Genomic DNA, 21,531 nt, shown 5'->3' on the forward strand with positions numbered 1-21,531 from the left:
GCTTTGCCAAAGCAAACAACAGGGGGATAATGGGCAACCCTGTCTCATACCCCTCGACATATTAGGAGGTGGGGATTGAAGACCAAAGCAGATGCTTGAGAATGAGTATATTAGGTCATTATGCCCCTCTAAAACTGATTTCCAAAAGCAAACCTTACCAAAATCTGTCTGAAGTACTCCCACTCCAGCTGACTGAAGGTTTTCTGAGCATCCAAACACAGTAGTGCACAGAAAGAATAGCTAGAAATAAGGATTATGAATCAAATTCAGAGGTCTTCTCATATTATCAAATAGATGCCTACCAGCAATGAACCCATACTGGTCAGGGTGAACATATTTGGGAAAGATAACACTCAATCTGTTTGCTAGCACCCTGGCATAAATTTTAGCAGCCACACTGGTCAAGAAATAGGTCTTAAATGATGCAGATGACAACATTTTTTTGCCCCTTTCCATGAATCTGGAAACTTGTTCCCTGGCAATATACCATTAAACAATTCTGTTAAAGTAGGGACCAACACTCGCTTTAGAACTTTATAATACACTCTAGAAAACATGGAGCAGGACTGGATTTTAACTTCTTGATTACATCTTCCAACTTTCTCTGCAGAAATTTGCCCCTCGAGAGCTGCCACATCATCCTCTGAGAGCTGAGGTAGTTTCACACTTCTTAAATAGTTATTTATATGGTCAGGATTTGGATGTTCTGAAGCATATACAGTATGGAAAAAGTTAGCAAATGTTTCAGAGATCTGTTTGGTGACAATTACTAAATCTCCCTTTTTATTTCTAATGAAGGATGGCTGATATATCCTATTTCTTTTTAAACTTTCTGGCTAAAAGCCTATCAGCTTCATTGCCCTTTTCATAATATTTTTGTTTACTATATCTGTTTGCTCGGCCTTACCTGTTTGTAACAGGTTAAGCTTCTCTCTCCTCTCAATTATTTACTTCTGTACTCATAGATTTGGTAGATTTATGTCTCCCTTCCAAAGCAGAAGGTACTTCAACCAACCCTTCTTAAAGAGCTCTCATCTTTTTGTGGAATGATGCTTCACAGGGATCCCCCTTATTACTGCATCTCCAGCATACCAGAGAACACTTCTATTGATCCCTTCTGTATTGTTTTCTTCTATATACTTCTGGAAAATTTCTTTCTGGTCTTGAATTCTAAGGGGATAGTACAACAAAGCTCCATTCAACTGCCAGGCCCTTTGTTTTCCCAATGAGCTCCAGTCTTTTAATCTAATATATGCAGGGGCATGAGCAGACTAAGTTATAACTCCCAGATGTCTTATTCAAAGAGGCACAAATGTAATGGAGAGCTCGCATCTGGCTGGGGCGGGGAGGGGGGGCCTTTCTGCTTTTAACAAAGGGTTATATACTGGGCGAGAGCAGACTTAATACTCATGGGAGAGTCTATGAATGCCATGACTGTTAATGTTAAGGGGACGGATGATCCAATGAAAAGGGAAGGGGTATTCTGCTCACTGAAAAAGGATTGTTGTAGTACAATCTATTTACAAGAAACACACTTGAAGAAAAATTATGATTAATACCTGAACACTTCTTGGTTACCACATGTCACTCCAGAAGGACTCTAATAGAAGAGAAGTGGCAATATTGTTTGCTAAACACATCCCTTGTATTGTCTCAGCAAATTCATAATTAGAAGGCAGATATATATTAATTAAGGGTTTCAGAGTAACAGCCCTGTTAGTCTGTATTCGCAAAAAGAAAAGGAGTCCTTGTGGCACCTTAGAGACTAACCAATTTATTTGAGCATAAGCTTTCGTGAAAAGTAAACATCTCACCTTAGCAGAGGCGCCAGAATGGGGGAGGGAGGGTCCAGGGGGCCATGGCCCTCCCACTGTTTACTGGGCCATAAGGGTGAGCAATGGGCGGGGAGGGGACAGAGAGGAGTGAGCAGGGGTGCGGTCTTGGGGCGAAGAGGCGGTGCCACAGGGTGGGTGCTTGTGGAGAAGGGGTGCTGTGAGGGCAGGGGTTAAGAGAGAAGGGTGGTGTGGGGGGAGGCCTAGAGGGCAGTGTGGCATGGGGAGGGGCACAGTTCCGGTGCCGCTGGCCCCACTACTTTTAGCACGCTTCTACCGCTCCTCTGATCTTACCCAGTGTATATACTCCCAATCAAGGGCAACCTCTTTTTGATCTGTTTTTGGGGGTTTTAAAAGGTTTTAGGGCAGGGGATATTATTCTGGAGGGGGGGATTTTAATGAGGTGCTTAATCTTACTTTGGACCTATCAAATATACTCATAGGGTATTTGGAAGAAGCAAGTGCAAAGTTGTTGCATCACTTAGAAAATGAGGATCTGGTGGATGTCTGGCAGGAGATGAAGCTGGACATCAGAGCCCATACGTATCATTCTGCTACTCATGGATCTTGTTCCTGGATTGATACGATTTTTGTTTCTAGGACCTTTCTAATTTGCTTGCTTGTTTTCACCACTCATGAAAGGGCTCAGCTTCACAACCCTGCAGCCCGAAATTCTGTTTACAGCAGCAGCAAGGTGTTGTGTCCTATGCTGATACTCGGGTATACCAACCCTGTAGAAAACAAAGCCGGTAGTGGGAATTGTTTCTCTGACATAGACACTTGTCCACTAAAATGGCCTTTTTCATGCAGGCCACTGCATAGTAGCTCTTGGGTCTGATCTACATAAGAGTTTTACCTTGGTTGAACACACTTGTTAATGTTCAGCATCGTGTTAGTTAACGACTCTTTGGCGTGGCATCTGACACCTCTTAAGTCCTATTCAGCTAATGCCATTGTCGAAATGTTCAGACCTAAGATTTTTGTAGGGACAAGCAGATCTTGGTCACCACTAGATTTTGCTGAACTTTGCTGTGCAAAACTTCACATTACCTTACAAATCCCCTCAGCCACCTTGGCTCACTTTGAATGTGAAGAGCTTATTATGCTGTTCATGTAGCCGAGAGAGAGAGATTTATACGGTTGGACTGGCAGTCCTTTGTGCGCTATTGGCAATAAAAGCCCTTTCGAACACATGAAAGTATAATGTAGACATCTTTGGTCTGGGTCTCATTTTGTGTTTGAGTCTGGAAGAATTTTTGGCACTGGTCAGTTTCCTGGGTGCAGTAAAAGTGAACAAGTTTTACTGTTTTTTAGGTCTATTCTTTTCACCTGTAATTATTATTAGAACAGCAGGCACTTAGGCCCCCTGGGCCAGGGCTGGCCCTTCCACTTGGAGCAGAGCTGCATGAAGTGCTCAGGAGGAACATATTTCACACCAGGCAGGGAATTAAACGGCACTTTGAAATGGGTTACAGGCAAGTCAAGTCCATGTTCTGTTGTTTTTTACTTTGTGCAGCAGCAGCTGGAATGCATGACTGAGGATCTCATCTGCAGGGCTGTTTGTTTCCCCTTCTCTAGACCTCATAAACATGTAGAACAATGGGAAGCAATGGTCTGAAACGGAGCAAAGGGGTTATCTAGGCTAGATGTCAGGAATAGTTTCATAATTAGTGAAAATCAGCATGGAAGAATCTCCACCTGGGAAGTAGTAGAATCTTTTTCATCACCCATTTCAGCCTGGAGAAGTCTATGAAGGGCAGAGTATAGAGTGGAGAAGCTTTCAATCAGTCCTATCCATTTCTTTACCTCCCTACTGAAAGACGGCATGAGTATATGTACATCATTATGGCTTGCTGAGGGGAGAGGCTTCTATGTATCCCCTTTACAAGGGAAAATGAAGGGATGCTGATTTCTTAGAACTTCAGGCACCCTCTAGATGCAGAGGGGTGTTTGGAATCCAGGTTTAGCCAAGAGTTATGCATAGGTTAGATCAAGCATTTTATTGCAGATCTCCTCTCTAGGTTTTGCAGAGAATGGTTTAAAGGACAAGATTTGAGAAATCAAGGCAACTTCTAATATACAAAACAATGCTGCCAGACCTGGCCTGAGTGCTGGGTGTGCAACCTGAGCCTGGTCAGGTTACAGTATGAAAGTAGTGCACTGTGCTAGTGTTAAGCAATTCAACACAGGACGTATGTCCATTCAAGGCTTGAGTGTATTAACCAGAGCAGAGGTAATTGTGTTTTACCCCTCTAACTCCTTGGTTGTTTTGTATAGCAATAGGCATATTACTCTGAACCTGGAATTTAAGATTTAAAAAACTTTATCCACATCCCCAGCTGCTATGAATCAGCATAGTACCATTCTGGCAGCCAAGGAGTTGGTTCTTTATTTCCTTAAGAATAGGAAGAGGAGGAACTTTAGACTGACCATGGAGAACATTCATTTCCTAGCTTGCATCTGTTGACCTAAATGGACAATTGAAGGAGATCTGGATTGCCCTTGGTCTTTAGTATCTACAGTGAGTTAGTGTACCACTTGTGACACTCCCCTATGGACATAGTAGCATTAGGGAGGTTCAGTTGTGGCTGATAATTCAGCATAAAGCCTCTTCTCCCACAATGAATGTATTTGTTTACAACACTTCTCACCACTCCCATCTACCCAAAATTACTCTAGCACCATCATGTCTGTTTTAAAGCGTCTTTCTTACACTGTTATTTTTGAAAGATCACCATTGTATCTCCTTTTAAAGACAACATTACAAGAACTAGGAAAGGGCTTGAACAAACAGATTCTGTTTCCACTGAAACATTTCTCTACCTACACAGACTAGACTTCAGAATAGTTCTAGTCTAATCAATAGAGGAATATTCTGCATTAGCAGCACTGTGGTGTACATGGAAGCCAACACAAGACCATTATGTCCTTTCCAAGAATTATTTATCTCCTGTCTGAGCATTTTCTTATCTGAGAAAAATACAAGCCCCCAAAAAAACAACAACCCATCTCCCTTCCCTTTATTTCCCCTTCAGCAATGGACTTCAATTTTCTGGGTACCCCAAGACAACTTTTCCTTCTCAGTGTATTTGGGTATGAGATAGAGAGTTAAAACATTCTCATACTTAACCTGAAAACTCCAGCCAGAAGGGGCTGGGGCCTTCCCTTACTGCAGGCCCTGTTTATCCAGTCAAACCTCCACAGATTGAGATGTTTTCTGCTTCTGGAGGAAATACAAGGAAGTTTGTACAAGTGTGTCATGTCCAGCCAGATTCCTTTCGTTCATCTGTTGACATTACAAATCTTGTACTGCCTCACACCAAGCACAATATAAAGACAATGATATTTAACAAAATACCCCTTCTAAATTCACATTTACTAGAGCAGGAAAGACTGGGTCAGGAATTTGGTGTATTCACTGTAAGCACACTACAAATAAGAGTTTTTTTCAGGGCTTTGAAATGAATAGTTTCTTGTGGGGGGATCATCATTTTTGGGATTTGCAAGAGGACTAAAGAATCATGTGCTCAGCTTGATGAAAAAGAAAGAAAGAGAGAGGGGGAGAGAGACACACACACACACAGAGCTCTTTAAGTGGTGGTTTCCACATTACACTCAAGCAGAAGAGACCCTATGCAAAAGTAAAACCTCCATTAGACAATTTTTTTTTAAATGCCCAAGTAATCTCCTCCTCCCAACCAGCCTTTTCACTGGATCTTGAGAATGCTGTGTTTGTGCTGCTTTGCTGTGGAAATTATTCTGATATCACAAATTCAATGCTACGGCTTCACTGCAAGATCAAACATGATGGTGAGCGGACATGCAGCATTCAATCTGAGGTAGCAATGTGCCCGCACTGCACAGTTTTGACCCAGTTTTAAAAACTCTACAAGTCAGGAATGTTCTGATCTTTGTTTTATATAGACTGCACATTAAGACTCAGAAATAGGATTCATTTTGGATCCTGCGTGCTCTTCTCCCCTCCCACCCTGCCCCAAATAAAAAATTAAAGTGTTCAGCTCACATGGTTTGGGCCTATCAGTAACTTAAACAGAACTATCCTTCAGCTGTTGGCAAGGGTGACAAGGAAAGTTTGAAGAGACAAATGAAATGTAACTTCATTCATGTTTTAATTCTGATGTTCTGGAAAGTCTCCATTACAATGAAAGCCCTTTTAGAACGAGGTGTTTTTGGACACAGCCCCACAATATTGAGTTGAATATATGCCACTATGGTTTATTTTCAATATTCATCATTGAAGGGATACTCCGGATGGTCACGCCACCTGTGAAGAGAATGCAGATAAAGAGTCTTCACTACAAAAGCTATTACATACGGCAACACCAGATGCTAGCACTAGTTATACAGTGCCTAGCACAACAGGCTCCAAACCGGGTTGAGGTCTCTGCCTGCTACTGTAATAAAATGCTACTGGGGTAACCCAAATAGGCTTAAGAAAAGAAGATAGTAGAGTCCTTCAGCTAAGCTTTGAAGCTTACAGAGTGAAAGCGATCGAAAGCTGTTCATTGACCTATCTGAAGAGCTCTGGGGCAGGATGTGTGTGTGTGTTAAGTTCCGGGTGGACTGGTATTCACACCACGCAAGTCAGCACTGGGACTGACACAGCTTTGTGGGCAGCCTCAGGAAGCCAGAGACTTACCAGGCATGGGGGGGAAAAATAAATTGGTGGTTCCCTCTAGGTGAGATATGAGGCACATTAGTGTCGGGCAAATTAGGGCAAGCTTTCCCTGCCTTGTTGCTAGAGACTTCAGACCTATGTTAAACCCTCTTCATACGAAACATTCTACGCAGGTTTCAGAAAATGGGTAAATCTGCAGGTTTTCCTACTTCTGCAGGGGAAAAGAAATGCCACTGTTTGTTTGATGGATGCCATATGGCTAGAATGCTCCTCAGCTGGAGTCCCAGTACTGGCTAAACTTAGAGGAAAGTCAGAAAACAGCAGCTCTGAAAAAAAGATGCATTTCTTTAGCTCAGGTTGTTTAAGCTGGCATGGATGGGTCTGCTCTGGCTTGGCCTTTTTTCCATGAGTCTTTTGCATCCAAGCTAACCTTAGCTGTCCCCTTTAATGAAATTGCAGTAACTCAGCATGGGTGTGGATACCCTATTTAGTTATTTTATAGCATTCATGTTTTAGTGGTCACAAGGAGCCTTTGAATGACCTAATTAAGGTGAAGGGAAAGTTCATGTATGTTAGTGCAATTGTTTTATGTCCATCAGACTACAGACTCAATTGCAAGACTTCATACTTCATATAAGTTGTGTATGTCTAGGAAAAGTAAAGATCTAGGAATGCCATAAAATGCAGACATGGTCCCAGAGCCAAATGTAGGCAAGTGCAAATGTCTTCCACATTTCCCTCTTTAGTCCCAGAAAACCTGGAGGCTACACTACACTTCCAGTCTTCTGGCTAACTAAGCAGATATTATAGGTGGTTTCTGAAATAAAGTAGGTTATAATGAAGATGTAGGCCAGCACTTCCTGTCAGTAAAAACAAACGGTCGTGTGAAACACTGCTGAGGGCATCATGGCAGCTGTGTTATTTATCTGCACCATTAGCGTATAATCAGTAAAGCTGGATAAAAACTGGAATTTGTCCCATGGGAAGGGATATTGACTTTTTTCCTTCCGACTTAAGGATGAAATTCGCAGAATGGAAAGTTCCAAACATTTCAATTCAGTAACGTTAAGACATTTTGTTTGGACTTTTTCAACCAAAATGAAACCTTGACATTCCCAGATTGAAAAAACTAGTTTGTTGAACGCAATCAAGATGTTTTGTTTCAGCTTGGGTTGCATTAATCTGGTCCCCCTGAGTAGCCATAGTGCCTCATGTTTCCATTTTTGGGCTCCCCACACCTCATGACATACTGTGGTCATGCTGCACTGCTACTGGTTCAATGAAAGCAGGGACAGTGCATCATAGGAGATGTAGTTCAGCCAAGGAGCCTGGCTCAAAGGGGAGAATGGGGGGGGATAAGACACCTGAACTTTAACTCCCATGAGGCACTATGGCACATCAGGCTGACAGATCAGCTGACCTGAAACATTTAGGTTTCCCACTGGAAAACATACAAAATTCAGCAAGATCAGTTTTTTCTGAAGACAGTTTAGATTTCAGATACTGCATTGTTTGTCAAACATGTTGACGTAAAATTCCACTGTAGTTAACATGGGTAAGCTTTGGTAACTAATAAGATAATGCTATCAAAATGAAATGTACTTGTACACAACTCCATTCTAGTTTAAAGCTGGAAAAACCACAGGAAAGTCAAAAACGTTTGTTCATTCATACCTGCAATAGTGGAATATTTCCCCACAAATACATTAAGTATATTTTCATTTTACTGTTTGATCTTTTCACACAGGAACTGACAACCTGGATCAGACCAGACAATGTCCTTTCTGACAGGGGCTGGTCCAGATGCTTAATACAGTGTTCTAACACCTTCTTAAGAAGATCCAGTGTCATCTGCCCCACACAAATTAGGCAAAATTGTGTTCTAACAATTTGAGATTGGCTTAAACAGTGAAGCATAAGGCTTAACATCTCCTCCCAAAAGCTGATAATTATGACAACTCTCTATATTCTAGTTATCCATATAAAGTGTCCACTCCCTTTTTGAGTCTTGCTAAGTTTTTGGCCTTTGACTTCCTGTGGCAATGAATTCCACAGTCTAATGATGTGTTATGTGAAAGAGTATTTCCTTTATTAGTTTTAAATTTACTACCTTTAAACTTAATTGAATATCCTCCCTCTTCTCAACATTCTCCCCCTTCCCATGGGCATCGAACTTCCCTACATGAAGATATTTATGAATTCCAGCCAAGATTCACTTTTCACAAGCAGAGTCTGAATTATAAATTCGAAATATCTGCAGGTTAGGAATTTTAGCTAAGAAATCCAAACAGTTTCTAGTATCAAGAACATAATAATTTTAGATAATTTTTAAATAGAAAAAGACAATCATTAAAAACATATTGCAAGTTGATCACTTGGCTATCCCCAGATTCACTGAATGAATAAACAAACATAATTATAGATTACAACCACCTTGCTGAGATTTTAGTGCATCTTCAACCTAATTCACCTTTCCTATCGTCTATAGTCCATCACCTTTTAGGTAGCTAAGTAAACTGGTCCATTTGTTCCTGTTGGACTTCGCTAACCATAGATAAAGGCAGGAAAAAAGCTGTTAATACTCTAGAGTTGCTGCAATCCTAGAATTTTTAGACCTTTGTCCCAGCACAGCCATCAGGAGACACGAGAGCTAATCTAAGAAGGTGGAGAGGGATACACCAAAATTAATGCCTTTGTTGCTTTAGGTAACATAGTGAGTGTCCTGAAAAGGGATCAGCATACAGTATAGCCATAGGCTGGACATGCTCTTGTACTAGAAAATGGATAGTCTTATTTTCAGCCAAACTTGGAGCCCTAAGAGAAGTGCTTTAGGATGCTTCAGGATCAAAGGCACTATACAAATGTCAAGTGTTAGTACTATGCACACGATAGGAATTTGAGATTCAGCTCCAGCATTCACCTGTAACAGATAACACTATCCTGGACGAAACTTATGGAATTAAGATAAATCTTTGTGACAGGGTCGGGCCAGATGGCTATAGGAGAGTAATAATTTTTTTTTCCCCAGGGGAGAGCACGAACGCAGTCCCCCACTACCACAAATTATGCAGTCGAGTTTCCCGCATTTGGGGAAATCGCATGGGTCAGCACACCCGCAGTGCAATGGATGAGCCTTGCCCTGGGAAAACCACCTTCGTGATCATGGTATCTCCCCTGCCAGGTAAGTATAGTAATAGAAGGCAGATATATAAGCCCCAGGCTAAGTAGGTCCCTTTTCCCTGGGTAAGGTAACAGGGAAGTTTCCAGAACAATCAGGAACCTTCTGGAGACAATTAAGACAGGCTGATTAGAACACCTGCAGCCAATCAAGGAGCTGCTAAAATCAATTAAGGCAGGCTAATCAGGGCACCTGGGTTTTAAAAAGGAGCTCACTTCAGTTTGTGGTGTGCGTGTGAGGAGCTGGGAGCAAGAGGCGCTAGGAGCTGAGAGTGAGAATGTGGACAGTTGGAGGACTGAGGTGTACAAGCATTATCAGACACCAGGAGGACACCACACTATGTACAAGCATTATCAGACACCACACTATAGTGAGAATAAAGAAGGTGTTGGGAGGAGGCCATGGGGAAGTAGGCCAGGGAGTTGTGGCTGTCACACAGCTGTTTCAGGAGGCACTCTAGACAGCTGCATTCCACAGGGCCCTGGGCTGGAACCCAGAGTAGGGGGCGGGCCCAGGTTCCCCCCAAATCCTCCCAACTCCTGGTCAGACATAGGAGGAGTCGACCTGGACTGTGAATTCAGAAAAACGGCCAAGCTGAGGGCTGCCGTGAAGCTCCAAGGCAAGCAAATCCACCAATAAGTGCAAGACCCACCAAGGTAGAGCAGGATCTTTGGCACATCTTATTGAATTAAATTAATGCCTCTGGGGTCCATTGTATTAAAAGTGCATTATTTATGTGTTATTGCGGACTTGTATGCAACTTCTCTAGGAGATGTGATTAATGCAATCTCTGAGAAGTATTAGGAATTTCAGCAGGACTTCTTGGGAGAACATATATTAAGCAGATTGTCTAGGAAATACTTTGGGTGAAGGGAATGACAGTGATTCACACCCCTTTTGAAGCTTTGGCTTGGGCAGAAAACCACTGTCTGGCTGATTAGGTAATCGCAGTCTCCTCAAAGGCCCAAACTGGGTAAATGAATTATTCCATATCACGAGGGTGCTTGTTCTGAGCTGAAACTGTGATGAACTTGTGACCACAGGAAAAACCCCTGGGTAGGGTTTGAATGACTAAATCACCAACCAGAGCTCATGGTAAAGTTGAGGTGACTGCTGAGAAGGTAAAGAAATTATGTGCATGCTGACTAGCTTAAGAATTAAGTGTGCTTGCTTAGAAATAGCTGTGTGGTAGCTGAACTGTGGCAATTACACTGTGTACCATCTCTGAAGAGAAGGCAAAATAGCTTGCTTAGGCAGCCTGCTGTTTGCTGAAGATAATCACAAGGAAGGCAGGGGACTATTCAGCATATAAATATCCCAGTCAGAAGGGAGAGACAAAAACACGTGTTTCCACCTGTCAAACAATAAGATTTGTGGAAGTAACATGCGTAAGTTCATCTGCCCACTCTCGACCTGCAGTTTACAGATCATGAGCCAGCACTCATCCTATTCAATATGGAAAGTGTTTGGAAAAGTTTGATTGCTAAATATATTACAGTAGGACATGAGCTGAACAGTAAATCATGCAATAAGATTTGGAAGGCAGTTAGTCTCTCACAGGAAGCAACACCCATTGGAACTTTTACGAGTAAACAGAACAGGACTCTAGGAAAGTGTGGTGGTGGCAGAGCGGTGGGATCATTTTGAACCAGAAGAACAAACTTCAGGATATTAAAAGGACTTTTTTCTTCTTTTGGCTGCTTGGAAAGCAGGGAGGGGTTGGTTTTTTCTTTTTTTTTTTTTAATTAAAAGGACACCTTTTTTTAGCTGAGAGCAGCTGGAGGTTCTCTCTCTCTCTATCTCTCTTCTCTGCCTCAGGGCAGAGTAGTCAAGCTACAGCAAGGGTATTCACAAGCTGGGTTGTTGTTTTTTAGCTGAGAGCAGCTGGAGGTTTTTTGTTTTTTCTCTTTCTTGTCTGCCTCAGGGCAGAGTAGTTAAGCTAGAGCAAGGGAATTCACAAGCTGGGTTCGTTCTTTCTTTCTTGCTTGCTTGCTTGCTTGCTTGCTAGCTAGCTAGCTAGCTAGCTCTCGGGTTAGGCTAAGCTAAGCGCAGGGAGGCTAAGAGGACAGAAAGTGATGTCCAAAAGAAACTAGATTTAGCCAGATTGGAAGCTGAAGAAAGAAAGAAGGAACATGAAAGACAACTGGAATTAAAACATGGAGATTGATGCACAAGTGGCCAGAGAAAAAACTGCTAGGGAGGAGGGAGAAAGAAAGAGGAAGCATAAACTGGAGGTGATAAAGTTAAAAGGACAAAACCCTTCAGCAAGTGGCTCCACCTCCCCAAAAATCCACAAATGGGAACGACTATGTCCACAGTATGATAAATCCAGTGATATTGTTGAATATTTCATCACCTTTGAAAGACTGTGCACCCTCCATGCGATTCCTGAAGATCACAAGATGACCACATTGGTCGCAAAATTGACTGGAAGAGCTCTGGACATATTCAACAAGATGCCTATTGAGGATGCTTCTGACTATGGCAAATTTAAGGATTTGGTTTTGAAGCAATTTTAAATTACACCTGAAATTTACAGAGTGAAATTTAGAGCCCTTAAGAGAAGGGCTGGACTAAGTAACATGGTTTATGTAAACCAGATGAAGGATCTGTTAGATAAATGGGTCAAAGGAAGGGGTGTAACTAGCTTTGAAAGGAATGTGTGATTTGGTTGTCCAGGAGCAGTTCCTGATTAATGAGCAATGATGATGTAAAACAGTGTTTATGGGATAAGAAAATGGATTCAGCAGAATGTCTTGCTTCTTATGCTGATCAATACAAGCAGTCCCAGACCACCAGAGAGGCGGAGCAAATCGGAACAAACCGGGTGGAGGTAGCAGAGAGGAACAACCCTGGTCGCAGTTTGGGGGGATACCAGAAGGGGCATCCCGAGACCACCCCATACCCCCGGGTGCAGCCCAAGGCTCCATCTACACCCCAAGGAAAACCCCAGACACCTTATCGTCCCACCACAGCATTCTCCAGCAACCCACCTCGCCCCAGTGACCAGTCAGCTGGGTGACATTTTAAATGTAACGAGCTGGGGCATGTAAAGACCAACTGCCCCAAGAACCCCAACAGATTGCAGTTCATTGCACCGGGGTCACACCAAAGGTCCTCAGGCCCAGATGACTCCCAGATACCCTCAGAGCAAAGGGAAACTGTGAGTGTGGGCGGGAAGAAGGTTATCGCGTGGAGGGACACTGGAGCACAAGTGTCAGCTATCCACCAATCCCTAGTGGACCCCAAATTCATCAACCCAGAGGCCCAAGTGATGATTCAACCTTTCAAGGCAACCTCTTTTGACTTGCCTACAGCCAAGTTGCCTGTCCAATACAAGGGCTGGTCAAGAATGTGGACTTTTGCAGTCTATAATGATTATCCCATTCCCATGCTGCTCGGGGAAGACTTGGCCAACCATGTGAAGCTAGCCAAGAGGGTGGGAATTGTCAGCCACAGCCAGGCTAAGCAAGCCTTCATACCTAGCTCTGTTCCTGAGCCTTCTACAAGGGCCCAGTCTGTGTTACCAGAGACCCAGACCGAGGTGGTGGAACCGGAGCCCACCTCAACGTCTGCGACAGCAGTAGTGGATCCAGTCCCAGAACCGGAACTGGCAGAGCAACCAGAACCAGAACCATTGGCAGCACTGAATCCAGCATTTACAACCCAGTCAGCAACTCTAACACCAGAGGACACCACCAAGCCCGCACTGGTAGCTGCAGCTAAACCTGCGCAAGAGGCTCAAGCGGAGCCTGAAACCCAACATAGTGCACCAGCGGAGAGCGGTTCACAGTCAGCAGAAACAGCCCTATTACCTACATCGCTTCCAGAGGGACCAAGCCCAAGTCCACAATCCAGTGCAGAACTGATGTCTCCAGCATCAAGGGAACAGTTCCAGGCTGAGCAGGAAGCAGATGAAAGCTTCCAGGGAGCTTGGATGGCAGCATGGAACAACCCACCACCTCTCAGCTCTTCTAATAGATTCCAGTTTGTGGTAGAAAGAGGACTTTTATAGAAGGAAACTCTTTTGGGTAGGCACCAGGAAGACTGGCATCCTCAAAGACAGTTGGTAGTTCCAACTAAGTACTGGGTAAAGCTCTTGAGCTTAGCCCACAATCATCCTAGTGGCCATGCTAGGGTGAACAGGACCAAAGACCGTTTGGGGAAATCATTCCACTGGGAGAGAATGGGCAAGAACATTTCTACCTATGTCCAGTCTTGTGAGGTGTGCCAAAGAGTGGGGAAAACCCCAAGACCAGGTCAAAGTCCGTCTCCAGCCGCTCCCCATCATTGAGTTTCCATTTCAGCAAGTAGCTGTGGATATTCTGGGTCGTTTTCCAAAAAAGACACCCAGAGGAAAGCAGCACCTACTGACTTTCATGGATTTTGCCACCTGATGGCCAGAAGCAGTAGCTCTAAGCAACACCAGGGCTAAAAGTGTGTGCCAGACATTAATAGACAGACATTTTTGCAAGGGTAGGTTGGCCCTCCGACAACCTTATGGATTCGGGAACTAATTTTCTGGCAGAAACCATGAAAAGCCTTTAGGAAGCTCATGGGGTGAACCACTTGGTTGCCACCCCTTACCACCATCAAACAAATGGCCTGCTGGAGAAGTTTAATGGAACTTTGGGGGCCATAGTATGTAAATTCATAAATGAGCACTCCAGTGATTGAGACCTAGTGCTGCAGCAGTTGCTCTTTGCCTACAGAGCTGTACCACGTCCCAGTTTAGGGTTTTCACCATTTGAACTTGTGTATGGCCGCAAGGTTAAGGGGTCATTACAGTTGATGAAACAACAATGGGAGGGGTTTACGCCTTCTCCAGGAACTAACATTCTGGACTTTGTAAACAACCTACAAAACACCCTCCGAGACTCTTTAGCCCTTGCTAGAGAAAAGCTAACAGATGCTCAGGAAGAGCAAAAGGCCTGGTATGATAAACATGCCAGAGAGCATTCCTTCAAAGTCGGGGACTGGGTCATGGTCTTGATGGCGCTCCAGGCCCATAAGATGGAAGCATGGTGGGAAGGGCCATTTGCGGTCCAAGAGCTCCTGGGAGCTGTTAACTATCTCATAGCATCCCCCATCTCAAACCTAAAGCCTAAAGTGTACCATGTTAATTCTCTAAAGCCTTTTTATTCCAGAGAATTAAAGTTTTATCAGTTTACAGCCCAGGGAGGAGATGACGCTGAGTGGCCTGAAGGTGTCTACTATGAAGGAAAAAGTGACAGTGGCATGGAAGAGGTGAACCTCTCCATGACCCTTGGACATCTGCAGCGACAGCAAATCAAGGAGCTGTGCACTAGCTTCACGTTAATGTTCTCAGCCACCCCAGGATGGACCGAACGGTCATACCACTCCATTGACACAGGTAATGCTCGCCCAATTAGAGCCCAACCTTACCGGTTGTCTCCTCAAGCCAAAACTGCTAAAGAACAGGATATCCAGGACATGCTACACATGGGTGTAATCCGCCCCTCTAACAGTGCATGGGCATCTCCAGTGGTTCTAGTTCCCAAACCAGATGGGGAGATACGCTTTAGCGTGGACTACCATAAACTAAATGCTGTAACTCTCCCAGACAACTATCCAATGCCATGCACAGATGAGCTATTGGAGAAACTGGGACATGCCCAGTTCATCTCTACCTTAGACTTAACCAAGGGGTACTGGCAAGTACTGCTGGATGAATCTGCCAAGGAAAGGTCAGCCTTTATCACCCATGTAGGGCTGTATGAATTTAATGTGCTCCCTTTCAGGCTGCGAAATGCACCCAGCACTTTCCAAAAACTTGTAGATAGACTCCTAGCAGGATTGGGAGAATCTGCAGTCGTCTACCTTGATGATGTGGCCATCTTTTCTGATTCATGGGCAGAACACATGGAGCATCTGCAAAAAGTCTTCAAGCGCATAAGGGAGGCAGGACTAACTATTAAGGCTAAGAAGTGTCAAATAGGCCTAAACAAAGTGACTTACCTTGGACACCAGGTGGGTCAAGGAACTATCAACCCCCTACAGGCCAAAGTGGATGCTATCCGAAAGTGGCCTGTCCCAAAGTCAAAGAAACAGGTCCAATCCTTCTTAGGCTTGGCCGGATATTACAGGTGATTTGTACCGCAATACAGCCAAATCGCTGCCCCACTGACAGACCTAACCAAAAAGAAACAGCCAAATGCTGTTCAGTGGACCGAAGAGTGTCAGAAGGCCTTTAACCAGCTTAAAGCAACATTCATGTCTGACCCTGTGCTAAGGGCCCCAGACTTTGACAAACCTTTCCTAGTAACCACAGATGCATCCGAGCATGGTGTGGGAGCAGTTTTAATGCAGGAAGGACTGGATCAAGAATTCCATCCTGTCATGTTTCTCAGCAAAAAAACTGTCTGAGAGGGAACGCCACTGGTCAATCAGCGAAAAGGAATGTTACGCCATTGTGTACGTGCTGGAAAAGCTACGCCCATACATTTGGGGACGGCGTTTCCACCTGCATACCGACCATGCTGCGCTGAAGTGGCTTCACACCATCAAGGACGATAACAAAAACCTTCTTTGTGGGAGGTTAGCTCTCCAAGATTTTTATTTTGAAATAGAACAGATTTCAGGAGCTTCTAACAAAGTGGCTGATGCACTCTCCCGTGAAAATTTCCCAGAATCAACTGGTTAAAATCATACTTGAAATGTGGAAAATATTGTTAATTTTTATATAAACAATAGTATATCTAGAGGTGCATGTGTCTTATTAATTCTGTTTTCTCCTAGAGCTCCAGGAAGAAATCACAGCCAGTGTGGAGCAGGCTGTCCAGCACGGTCTATGATTTGGGGGGGCGTGTCATAAGCATACAGCCAAGGATAGTATAAAATCCCTCCTTTACCTGTAAAGAGTTAAGAAACTCAGATAACCTGGTTGGCACCTGACCAAAAGGACCAATAAGGGGAGAAGATACTTTCAAATCTGTGGGGGAAGAGTTTTGTTTTGGGCTTTTGTTGTTCTCTCTGGCGACAAAGAGAGAGAGACCAACCAAGTAATCCAGCTCCTACTGAATGATACATCTAAAATGACAGAAATAGTAAGTAATAGCAAGGAAATGTGTTAGAGTATCTTTTGTTTTAGCTTGTGAATTTTCCCTATACTAAGAGGAAGGTTTATTCCTGTTTTTTTGTAACTTTAAAGTTTTGCCTAGAGGGGAATCCTCTGTGTTTTAAATCTTATTACCCTGTAAAATTATTTTCCATCCTGATTTTACAGAGGTGTTTCTTTTACTTTTTTTCTTTATAATAAAGGTTCTGTTTTTAAGAATCCAATTGGGGCTTTTAGTGTCCTAAAAACCCAAAGGGTCTGGTCTGTGCTCACCTTGTTTACTTTCAAGCCTCCTCAGGAAAGGGGGTGAAGGGGCTTGCGGGGGATATTTTGGGGAAACAGGAACTCCAAGTGGTCCTTTTCCTAAATCTTTGTCTAACTCACTTGGTGGTGGCAGCAATACCGTTCGAAGGACAAGAAAGAATTTGTGCCTTGGGGACGTTTTTAACTAAGCTGGTAGAAATAAGCTTAGGGGGTCTTTCATGTGGGGTCCCCACATCTGTACCCTAGAGTTCAGAGTGGGGAGGGAACCCTGACGCCACTCAAGAGAGGCAACATGTGGGGAGCCAGAAGCCTAAGAATGGATGCCCTTACTGCACCACTAAGGGGAAATACAGGTGCAGTTGCCTTGAACTGTGACACCGCTGATATGAGGAAAACAATGGCAGTGCAGCAGAGGCAAGAGACAGTACTCCACTCCTAGGAGTCAGTGACAATTGTTGAGTGATTCCTTTTACTGAGTGAGCTCCACAGCATGCTCCTTAGCTGTCTGGGACAGTCACCACCACTTGAGGAAAGAGGGGAGAGAGTTTTGAAACAGAGATGGAACTGAGCCAAATACCACCTACCTACCCCTTGACCTAGGAGGCTGTTCAGACTCTGAACCATATGCAAATGTTGCAAATTTTGAAGTTTTACAAGTCATCTTATGTGCTGAACCTCTAGACCTGAACACCCCTACGCTTTGATGTTTGAAATTCAGATGCCCTTTTATCACCATAAGAGAACCTCTTGAAATAAGGTAGATGTGATTGTATATGGAAGTGTTGACATGGCAGGGTTTCCATTAAGAACCCAGCACTGTTCAGGAGCCTCCATTCACTTGCTCTAGGGCTGGGATTCAGCTTGGACTTACATCAGCATCTCCACGTAACGGGTGTTTTTATTCAGGGCTTCAATGTCCTTCATTTCCTTGCCAGTGAGTGAGAAGTCAAAAATCTAGGGAAAAAGAGGAGATTAGGAGTAATCTGCAGCAAGGGAGATTCAGTGTTTACTTGATCTCTCACTGTTGCACTACTACACATGGGAGCACTAGTGTAGACCAGCTGCTGGAGTTTTAGCCTGCTCAGAATAGGTCTAGATGACACTGATGAAGAGTCCAGTGTCCTGTCCATACTAGCTTCCCCTCTATTGCACCATCACTAAGTGATAGAAATGATGGTGAGTAAGAGTCAACATAGAAAAGGTTTCCGGGATGGTTAAGCCTCCTCTCCGCCTCAGGAGAGAAGGGGAAGATGTTCTAAGCAGGGGTCAGCAATATCAGTGGAGCAGAGACAAATCTATAACTTACCTGGAAGTTTTCTTTGATCCGCTGTGGATGGAAGCTTTTGGGAATGACCACCACCCCTCGTTGGATGTTGAAGCGCAGAACAACCTGTGCTGCCGTCTTGTTGTATTTTTCCCCAATGGCATTCAGCACAGGGTCCTTCAGTAAAGGAGGGGAAGACACATTTACCCTTGAATTGGGGGGGGGGGGAAAGGAAAAAGAAGGGTGTTTTATTTTGATTCTGGAATATTTAAAGAAAAGAGGCAGAGAGCAGAAATCTGAAGCAAAAACTGATTCAGACAATCTGTTATGAAATGAAGATTAATTCTAAATGCATCAGTTATCACCATGTTTATACTGTTTTCCCACTGCCTCTGTCAAACAATAAGATTTGTGGAAGTAACATGCGTAAGTTCATCTGCCCACTCTCGACCTGCAGTTTACAGATCATGAGCCAGCACTCATCCTATTCAATATGGAAAGTGTTTGGAAAAGTTTGATTGTCAAATATATTACAGTAGTACATGAGCTGAACAGTAAATCATACAATAAGATTTGGAAGGCAGTTAGTCTCTCACAGGAAGCAACACCCGTTGGAACTTTTACAAGTAAACAGAACAGGACTCTAGGAAAGAGTACCAAGGGGATCAGTCCTACATGAGCAGAGAGATGGACTGGGTGATCTAATAAGTTGTCCACCTCTAACCTCTGATCAGGTTCAAAGCATACAGGCATCTTCTAGCCTTTGGGAAGCCTGATACTGTACCTTTGTTTCCTGATAATCCTGATCTGCTTCTGAGTCAGGTATTAAACAGCCCAGATCAAGTTATCATGGGATCAGTTGTGTGGAGAAGAGAGGAGAGATGTTCCTCATGACTTCTAGGAAGAGTTCTACTTGTTTTCCACTGGGTAGGGCCTCTGTTCTGTTTGGTGCCCTAAACGATCTAGTGTTTGCCCACCATGCAGCTACTCATTTCATAGCTCTATATTATAGTTGCTTCTCTTCTGGCCAACTGTATGGGGCTGACTCACTGACATTCCCTATTGACAGAGCAAGGCAAGGAGATCACTTCAGAGGGTTAGTCAGTGCTGCCTATGTCTACACTGCAGCTGGGAGCAAGCCTCCCAGCACAAGTCAAGAGACATATGCCAGCACACTAAAAAACAGTGCAGCTCCAGTGGAGAATCGGGCAAGCCACTTGAGCTCAGACCCAGGGGGTTGGGTGGTCTTACGTCAGAGCTGGAATGTCCACACTGCTAATTTTAGTGCGCTAACTTCAGTCCATCTACCCAGGCTGTGAGGATTGCTCTCAGCTGCAGTGTAGACGTACCCTGTATAGCCTGCTGGCCTTAGGAATACTGGAAATCACATTTTGGATTCCCAAGTTAGAGCTGAGAAGCTACATCTTAGTAAAAGGGATGGTGAGGTAGATTTACCCAAATTCCAAATTAAGAACTTTGGCTTCTCTGAAGCATGTTTCCAAAAAGAGGAGAAGCCCAGCTTCAAATGCTCATACTTGCCCCACTGGAGGATAGCAAGCGTTTGGGAGAAGCCATAATATTACTTTTTGCTGGATCTCTGTGGGGAGACTTGCAACTCTCTAGTAGCAATGTTCACCCCACAAGTGAGGCTAGTATGAAGACTTACCACGTTTCATCCCTTGCGGTTCCTAGTGGACTGTACCCAACAATGACAATGTCATGTTGTCTACAAAATTCTAAGAGCTTGGGCTGGGTGAAATATGGGTGGCATTCAACCTACATGAATGAAACAGAAGGAGCAATTAAATTAAATAGTGACAGATACTGAATAATGTCTTGACATCTCTTTCTGCATGTTTGACCAATTATAATCTCAGATGAATTAGAGATTGTAGGGGAAAATGTTTTAAGAAAATGGAACCTTTTACCCCCTAGATTAATCATTCAAATCCAGGCCATCCTGGTGGTGGCAGGCCATCCTGACCTTCCCAGGGGAAAGACTGTGACAGGAGCTGTGGAAATAATTGATTTTTCACTTTGCTGGCCATATCAAAAAGAGTGTGTTCCGGATCAACCCAAAAGAAACTTTGAAACTTTTGATTCACTGAGAAGTTGACCTGAAACAAAACACTTCATTTTTCTAAGCTTTTCGAGTTTTTAAAATGAAAAGTAGTTTTGATTTGGGGGAAAAAATGTTTAATTTCAAATGTGTCCAAATGAGAAGTTTAGAGTTTTAGAATTTTAGGTTTGATCTAAACAATTCTGCAAATTCAACATGAATTCTAATATTCTGGTTGACCCTAAATCTGCATTTTTCAGCTAAAGATGTATCAGCTGAAAAGCTTCACCCAGCTCCAATGATGACATACCTTGAGCCATGTCCAGGCAAGAGGGGGGGAAAAAAATCAAGATATACAGTAGTCTAAGAGGAATGTGGACCTCCTTTTTGGGAAACAATTCAGACCGTTTAACACCTTTGCAATTCATGATTGTAATTACATGGGGGGAAATTTGCCTTCTCCCCAGTGGATAGATGGCAAACAAGATATGGAAGAGATATTGGGAGCATGAGGGTAACTGTTGACCTGACTCACCAGCCTTTATGTTCTGCCCAACACTTATGTATAGCCATCTGAATAGAGATCTATGCCAGGAGGCAGGAGCATCTTGGCTACCTGATGATTGTATTTTTCTCTTCTCTTTGTAGCCAGAATGATGGCTGCTTCCATCTTAGTTTGCCTCCAGAAAGTTGGTGACAGCTTATGCCATCAGCAGAAAATTGAGGGAAATAAATAAATAAAACCCACATTTTTTTGTATGGACTGCTGCAAACCTCTGCCTTTCCAGGCTGCAGCTATTCTGTACTATCACCCACAGTGAGTTTTTCTGGCTATGTGTTCAAATTTCTCGGAGATCCATTCCTGAGGTATACAAGCAGCTTGCTCTTATAATAAGTTCCTGAAGTTGATACAAACCCCTAAGAATTGCTTTTTTTTTTTAAATCAGAACCTTCTTCCTTGCATCTTCATTAGGCCCAGACAGAGGGTAGTATTGATGTACTCTTGCGGGGGGGGGGGGGGAATGGAGTCAGACAATCCAGCCAGAAGCAGTTATGGTGTTTAGTGCTTGTTTGATAACTTGATCTTTAATGCTGGTGGTGGGAAAAAGTATTAGAATGACAGCCACAGAGGCAAGGAAACTCCTGCGTAGCCAAAGAACAGGTACAAGGACAGTGGCAGACTTCCCCAATACTACCTTGTCAGTGTCCCTCCAAGG

At 43.6% G+C, this 21,531-nt stretch overlaps 1 protein-coding gene and 1 non-coding gene across 3 annotated transcripts in view; both read right to left on the bottom strand.

The window, feature by feature from the left end:
* Positions 1-5,938: 5,938 nt before the first annotated feature.
* Positions 5,939-21,531, bottom strand: part of AKR1D1 (aldo-keto reductase family 1 member D1) — a 145,913-nt gene continuing 130,320 nt past the window's right edge. For both annotated transcript variants that reach the window (XM_048831097.2, XM_048831090.2), the window contains exons 6-9: positions 19,922-20,031; positions 18,298-18,463; positions 17,863-17,945; positions 5,939-6,117 (exon numbers count right to left, since the gene is read on the bottom strand). In XM_048831097.2, the coding sequence (XP_048687054.1) occupies positions 6,075-6,117; positions 17,863-17,945; positions 18,298-18,463; positions 19,922-20,031 (402 nt within the window). In that variant the 3' untranslated portion in view covers positions 5,939-6,074. The remainder of the gene's footprint in view (positions 6,118-17,862; positions 17,946-18,297; positions 18,464-19,921; positions 20,032-21,531) is intronic.
* LOC125630714 (U1 spliceosomal RNA) lies at positions 9,497-9,660 on the bottom strand. The gene has a single exon (XR_007354766.1). It is a non-coding gene; the product is annotated as a U1 spliceosomal RNA (small nuclear RNA).

The sequence above is a fragment of the Caretta caretta genome, chromosome 1 (genome assembly GCF_965140235.1).
Source record: "Caretta caretta isolate rCarCar2 chromosome 1, rCarCar1.hap1, whole genome shotgun sequence".
In the NCBI taxonomy this organism is placed as follows: Eukaryota; Metazoa; Chordata; order Testudines; family Cheloniidae; genus Caretta; species Caretta caretta.